This window comes from Agrilus planipennis, unplaced genomic scaffold (assembly GCF_000699045.2).
Source record: "Agrilus planipennis isolate EAB-ADULT unplaced genomic scaffold, Apla_2.0 scaffold29, whole genome shotgun sequence".
Lineage (NCBI taxonomy): Eukaryota > Metazoa > Arthropoda > Insecta > Coleoptera > Buprestidae > Agrilus > Agrilus planipennis.
This window is the reverse complement of record NW_020442462.1, coordinates 1,776,143-1,783,986: the sequence shown is the minus strand read 5'-3', so window position 1 is coordinate 1,783,986 and position 7,844 is coordinate 1,776,143. Positions and strand designations below refer to the sequence as shown.

At 32.5% G+C, this 7,844-nt stretch overlaps 1 protein-coding gene across 3 annotated transcripts in view; it reads right to left on the bottom strand.

Annotated features, from left to right (window-relative positions):
* Nucleotides 1–1,153: 1,153 nt before the first annotated feature.
* LOC108744465 (beta-1,4-mannosyltransferase egh-like) overlaps nt 1,154–7,844 on the bottom strand; it is a 21,726-nt gene continuing 15,035 nt past the window's right edge. For 2 of the 3 annotated variants that reach the window (XM_018480249.1, XM_018480247.1), the window contains exons 2-3: nt 4,564–5,684; nt 1,154–1,864 (exon numbers count right to left, since the gene is read on the bottom strand). In XM_018480249.1, coding sequence (XP_018335751.1) covers nt 1,295–1,864; nt 4,564–5,355 — 1,362 coding nt within the window. In that variant the 5' untranslated portion in view covers nt 5,356–5,684 and the 3' untranslated portion in view covers nt 1,154–1,294. Of the gene's footprint in view, nt 1,865–4,563; nt 5,712–7,844 lie in introns of those variants that run through there. The other variant, XM_018480248.1, reaches the window with a different exon arrangement.

The window sequence follows — 7,844 nt, the reverse complement described above, 5'->3', positions numbered from 1 at the left end:
TATATTTTATATAAATAAATAATACTAAAAACAATTGCTTATTAGTTCTAAAATTTAATTCTTAAAATAAACCATGCTACTAAAAAGCGCTCGCGATTTTTATTAACCACTAAAAACATGTTATCCATTTTTCGAGATATCTATCGAAATGCACTTAAGAAAACGCACCTAATGTAATAATGAAAGCAGTTTGACTATAATCTCCAACTGGGTAAATAACAGATAATTACCTGTATAAAAACTGCCCTTACGATTATTTTGCCACTCAAAAAATATTTTTCAGTCTGCGATATACTGTATGTACTCTTCGTAACGATAGCCCTTCAGCTAGAGATTCAAAAGCACTAAACCATATTTTGAAAAAATCAGAATTGGCAAAAATTGCACATTCTGTGAATAGAAAAAAAATATTTTCCTGTTTATGAATGGTGTATTTTCACTGTAGAAAATGTCAAACGTTCCATTAAGTTTATCAAAAAATTAGGCATTAGTGAATGTGTCAACTGTTTGATGATAGCGATTGAGAATTATATACAAATTTCTTATTAAATAAAAAATAAATACCTACCACTGTAAAGTGCGATTTTCCGACAGTGTAAGTACCTACATTACGTTGAATTCATTGAAAAGTTTACAAATACATATACATTTTTTTTCAAATTTCTCAAGATATAATTATAGCTTGATCAAAAACTTGAAAATTGATAGAATTGGCCTCGACTATATGAAAGTTGATCATTGATGATATTTGGCAAAAAAACACTTTTTGAAAACTTTCACTTAATTTTTATTAAATTCTTAACAAGTTTCGACCTACAAGGCCATCTTCCAAAGAAGGATTAATATAGCATTAATAGCATCAATCCTTCTTCGGAAGATGGCCTTGCAGGTCGAAACTTGTTAAGAATTTAATAAAAATTGAGTGAAAGTTTTCAAAAAGTGTTCTTTTACCAAATATCATTCTTAAAAATTTGTTTAAACGTTCGCCTTCATGCCTATAAAATTAGTACTGATTATCATATTAGGTATAACAACGTTTTAATAAAATTTTGTAGCTGTTAAGTTACATCAAAAGAGATATTGATGTCTAAGTATTATGCATTTTATTGTGATAAACAAACAATACGTATAAATAAGCAATAAAACAACAATGTATGAAATATTCTGTGTTTAATAGATAGTAATACAAACATATCATAAATTACATAAAAGAATCACAAATGGGAATATGTACAGATGAGAAAGAATAAGTCCACAATTGACGTACGTGAAATTTGTCGTAATGGGTTTGAAATTAGTTAATCATTAATTTAATCTTTTTGTCCACTATGTCGAACTGATGCTTTTTACCGATAATGCTCCAAACGGAAGCAATGTTTTCTAAGAGCACATTGATCGGTATGACGAAAACTATGCTACATAAACACGCCGCGAACCGTACGAGGCCTACCCTCTTAACATCCACCGATTTGATCACACCGAAAATGAACATGTAGACGCTCACTGCCGTTATAAACGACGAAACGTAGTCTATGAATGCTGGATACGGTACGGGGTATACGCTGGAGAACAGTATGTTTGATGTGAGAAGAGGCAGAAAGATGTAGTTGTACACCTGACAGGCGAGAAAAATTCGTTTGGACCATGGAAGTTCTTTGGAATGGACCACCAGAAGCACTCCTTGATACCATCTTTTTCGCTGTTTGGTGAAGTCCAGGATGCTGAAAGGCGATTTTTCCCACATTTCACCCTCGATGAAGTCGAATGTGTAACCCATATTGTATGCTTTCAAAGCAAAATAAGAATCTTCGGCTATCGAACCATCGGGACCGTTATCATATGATACTGTCTTTTCTGCTCTTGCCTATAAACATTATTAATTGTTATTTACAAACCTCTAGTGTTGACCAAATATAGTCTTGTTCTTGTAGTTTTGTGTTGTCTTGCCTTGGTCTTGCACATTTAGCAAGATCAACAACAAAACCAAAACTTACACATGCTTGCATGTCTAAATAAAAATTAAATACACAAGACCTATTAGCGAAATTCTTACCCAAATTCTAATACAGTTACAAAATAGAATGAAATAACTCAATGAAAATTTTATATAAGGAAATGTAAACAAATTGCATTAGTTCTAGAATTCCAGCATTTTACTGTAACAGTTCCTTTGCTAAACAGAATTAAACGTAACATAGTTTGAAAAATGCTCTGAAAGAAATCCAAAAAGATTAACATAAGCATGGGCGTAAGGAGAAATTTTTCCCAAGGGGAGTCGTACAGTTTCAGTAGCTGTAAGTTTATATACCCGAGATAAAAATGTTCAGTTTCTCAGATTCTCTGAAAGCGAGACTCGAGTCTCCGTCTCTCATCGAGTCTCTCTGGTGTCGCTGAGAGAGACTGTCGAGAGACTGTCAAAAAAACTGTTTAGCGTCTCTGAGCGAGAGACTCGAGTCGCTCATAGAGAGATCATCATTTCGTATCCAGTCTCTGAACGAGAGACTCGAATCTCTAAACGAGAGACTCGAATCTCTGAACGAGAGACTCGAATCTCTGAACGAGAGACTCGAATCTCTAAACGAGAGACTCGAATCTCTGAGTTAACAATTTTATCGTTCGAGTCTCTCATACATAGACTGCGAGAAATCCATAAAAACATCTAGGCAATAACTGAGAGACTGTGAGAGACGCTCTTAGAGACGCTGAAAGACTGAGAGACTGGAGAGAGACTGAAAATTTTTGTCTAGGGTGAGTTAGTGTGTTTGGTTTCTATGTTTTTTAAACATTGTGTCGATATTGTGACTTATCAGAGCAATAAGCTTGCCAAGGGAGGGGATCTCCTACCTATCTACCCCCATTATTGAAAAACTCATCTACTTACACTGATCATGTTTAAAATGTGTTAAAAGTGTCAATGCTTAACTGTATTGCGAGATGTACGGGGTGTTCTAAAGTTAAACAAAAATTAAATTTTATATTCATTTTTACGATTTTCTTCTTGAAGAATAATGATAAAAAAAGAAACCTAAATTTCGCAATAGTAAGGACAGATCCGAAATTGTAATGTTAGTAACAGAACACATATAATATTAATTTTTCTATCGAAATTATTACGATTTGTTTTGCAGAAACTAGCGTTACTCTCGCAAGACCAAGGCCAAGACCAATATTAAGATCAAGATCAAGATTAATAAGACGTACTGTCGAAAAGCAAGACGAAAATCAGGACTATATTGCATCTTGCGTTTGCTCATCACTATGCGAATTACAAACTTACATGTTCCTTATTAAAAAAAAATGATGCAGCGTATTTTTCAAAAATAAATGGAATATAAAATCCCATTACTGATAACATGAAATCAAGAGGTTCAGAGAAACCTTAACTATTCTTACTATATACAAAATATATTTAGACGTGCAAAAGTTCAAATTTTTTGCAATTTCGACACAAGGGTCCCGGAAAAATTCAAATAAGTACTATAAACAAAAATATTTTAAACAAACAACGTAAAGGCCTGATAAGTGACTTAACCTTTTTCTTCCTCTAAATGAACTTGCAAACTTGCACGTATACTTTTAAGAAATGCGTACATACATATATACAATACATAAATAGTCATGAAACGGTTTATAAATTGGAATTATTTTGAAACAGCTTAAAATGGACAAAACATAAACTTCGTAGTGGTCATTACTTAACTCGAAATCTATTTCATCATGAATATTGTTTTGTCTCTCTGGCATACATATTGTTTTGTATTTATATTTTTATAAATTTTATATTTTATTTGCATTATAAATTATTTAATACTAATTTCTGTTAATTTTTTTTTTGAAAAATCAGTCGCAGCAATGCATGTCTTGTAAACAAAATAAGAGTCAGAAAAGTTACTAACTGAAATGTCTCAACATTGATTAGGTAAATTAATTCATATCATTGTCAATTTTAATTTCTAAAAAAATATTTTCCTTAACTTCCCTAACTTGAACATAACTAACTCGACTCAGGGACGTTTACATCGTCATAGTGTCGTCAGTCCTAAGACTGGTTCAATTAACACGCACTTCTAATCTACTTGCAAAATAAAAAATAATTTCAGTAAAATGTAAAACGATATAGACTGTTTTTTAGATTGTATCAAATATAAATGGAAATTGCATTTTTAAACATTTCAAAATATGAAATAAATTAGAGATTTGTGGATTGAGAAATGCCCCTGTTTGTTAAATTGACCTATTAAATATAATCTGACAATCAATGATAAACCTTTTGATGATTTAAAGTATAATTTGATTTAAAAGTTCTAACGTTTTTTAAAATTTAAAAATTTAACTCTTTTAACATTTTTATTTATTTAGCAAGTCTTATGTGGCATTTACCATCTATTCAAGCTGAAGTTTGACGATACAATATTAATGTGGTTTTTAGTTATTAACAAAATAAATCATTGATAATTTTACCTACTATGAATTTTCATGAAGTGCAGGTAGGGTCGATCAACCTGTGTTTTATGTACCTATCTATTAAATAAATAAATTGAAAAGGAAACAATAAATAATTACCCTGGAAACAACAAATGATCCCTTCCAACTGAAGAGTGGTTTATGGAACATCTTCAAAGTCAATCTCAATTTTCCCATATCGTCGGCAACTCTAGCGCTGTCAGCCAAAGTAGTAACCCAGTTAACAACATCCTCATTGGCATATGTAATAACCCCCTGGCCAAAATCATGTTTTCCATCAGTAACAAAATTAAGAATTCCTCTAACGCAGTCCTTCGTCAAAAGTGTCTCTTCGTCCAAGTGCACGATCCAATCTTTATCTTCCAATACGTTGATTTCGTCTTCCAAACAGTACTGAAGCGCTCGTGCTTTGTACATGGCCCCACTCTTCGTTTTGTAAGATGTTGGTACGACTATTTCGCGTACTTTCGGCTGTTTCTTCAATTCGATTGCTTTGTCAGTGACTACTTCGATTGAGAAGTTCTCCATGCCAACTTCGAAACACGTTTTCATGTTACGTTGGACGTTCGATTTGACTAGATCGGGGAAGTTACCACGCGTCACTACCCTGAAGCAAACGAAAGGGGCGTTCGCGGGGGAAGATTTGATAGAGACCTTACTTGGAAAAGCGTTGTAAATGATGAGTCCGACGAAGTTGAATATCGCTTGGGGAATCGGTATAAATGTAACGGCTTTCAGGAGATACAGGATTATGGTCCAAGTGTATCCATACCTGATCCATGGGTTGAAGGGTTTCGTTTCTTCGGACCCCCTCGCGTTGTATTCGAACAGGCATACCAACCCCAACAGCAGCGAGCAGTGGAGACAGTGCTTCAAGTAATTCACGATCATTGTGTTTTCACTATTCGAAAAACTGATTGTCACTTTGGAATAATTCAAATGTCCGCTTATATTTATTGTTGGCGGAATGGTTTCGGCTTCGACCAGTCGTTCCTTTTAATCTTCCGCAGTTTTCGGCTATCTCGCCAGTCAAGTACCTACTTGAATCGAATTTATCGAAGGCAGCCGTTTAATTAAAATCTAATTTCAATACAGCATTTAATTATCGTGATAACAGAATATCGTATGCATTATCCGCTGCGTGATAATAATTTTGAGGCATGTTCTGTTTACGATTTCCTTCGCTTTTCTCGAACTGTCTCCATGTTTTCCGGGGAAACCTGCAAATGTTTAGCTAATTAATTAGGTTAGATTAATTACATTGGTAATTCTCAGAATAAACATAAACTTTTTGATTGTATCGTATAAAAACGATGAGTCATATGTGAATTATATCCTTATTTTTCCTTGTACATATAAATATATAAATATATATATACATGTTGTGACCAATTAAAAATAAATAAATCAAGAATATGAACCTGAGCGTGCAGCAATTTTTTAAACGAGAACTTTAATAATAACGAGGGTATTTAACACGTTATTTATACTTGACATATATGTTGAAATGCTTTTTGGTGAAGAAGTTTTTTAATAATAAACCAGGGTCATTTTGGTTATTTGGATATCTTTTTTATTGCGTAACGTAACATTTTTCACCTTGAAAAGGGACGAGTTAAGAGATCAACCTGTAGATACCACATACATATACTAAATATCTAAGAAAGCATTGAAAACGTCGGTTCAAAATGGAAACGATAACTCTAATCAGTTCCACAAAAAAAAAAATTTGAAATAACTTCGAAAGAACTTACAAAAAAAGAAAAAATTACAAATTTGATGATTACCTACCCGAGTCGAAAAATTGGGACTCATTTTATCCTCAAATGAACTATTTAGACTCATTTTTTCCTCATTTAGACGTTTTTAATCTCAGATACCTCAATAAGTTTTCATAAGACTCATCACATTGGATTCTAAAAAGTCTCATTTTATTCTCAATGTCTGCAATCCTATGGCAATAGTCCTCAATTTAACCTCAACAAGAAAAGAATGAGACTTTTTGAAGACAAAATGAGGTTTCCTAAATAATCTTTACTCCTCAAAAGTCTCATTTTGTCCTGATACGGGAAAACCGCGGATAAAATGAGACTTTTGAGTCTTGTAGTTTGAAATATCCCTAAAAATTCTATTGAGATCAAATGAGGACAAAATGAGTCCCAATTTTTTGACTCGGGTATATTTTAAACTAGTCATAACCATTTTTGATTCCGAAATATGTGTTTGATTAATTATATCAAAAAGCATTAGGATCATGTTTCACGTAATTAAATTTCACCACAAAGAAAAATGCTCCACGTAAATTATGACACCTGTTTTCATCCCCCTGTTGGTTGAAGTTCGAAATATCTTTGGTTACTCATTGTACACACCATAAAGGAAACCTCTGTTCAAATTTTCGGCTATTTTAGGTCCAAGAAGTTGATGAATAATTAGTGAGTAAGTCTTGACCCAATCTTCGCATTTCTTAAAAATTAGAACAACCAGGAGCATCTCTTACTAATTATTTGCGAACAGTAATATGAACAATGTTTTCCTCTACCTGTCTTAAGTCCTGTTTATGCTTCTAATATATTTCTAATTAGTCTTTCATATCTGAGAAGGCGACCTACCAACCTATCTTGCCTGTTTCTTAGTGACTTTCGCAATGCGCTCTGTTTTCCTTCTCTTTAAATGCTAGATACTAATACTGCTATATCTTTCGGAAATCAAAGCATGCTAAAGAAATATTAAGTTTTACAACTACCTGTTGCTCTTTATATAAACTATATTTCTTTTTTCTATTCCTAAAGTACGTCCCTATATCCAGAAGGCGAAAGTTAAGCCCTAAATTTATTTATAAGTAGTACGAAATGTCATTTTATTAGTATAGATTAAGACTTTATTTGAACAGTTTTTTATTAGATATATGGAAACATAATAAAAACAATACAGATGCAGTGAAGATCACTATAAGCAACTGTGTTATTAACTTTTTCACCTGTATTTTCAGTTTTTCTTTAAGCGAAATTTTTATTTATTTACGTCTCTTAAAAGAATTTGCAATTTTTTCAACAACTGTGTTTATTAATTAAGTTTAATAATTTTAAGAGCCTCTTCAGTTTGAATTAGCTACTTGACGATAATAGATATAATCATTCATGTTCATATATGCGTATCGCATAATTACACCTTCACAGAACATTAACAATTAATCAAACGATTTCGTGTTACTCTAATAGTTTAAATAAAGGGGTTTAGTACTTGAATTGTTATGTACCAATAGTTCTTGTCCTAATCATCAGATTAAAAACAACAATAATTTATTACAGATTACCGAGAATTTTATTTCACAATATTTTATTTAACTACATACATCGATTTGTAACTCTAATTGCGCA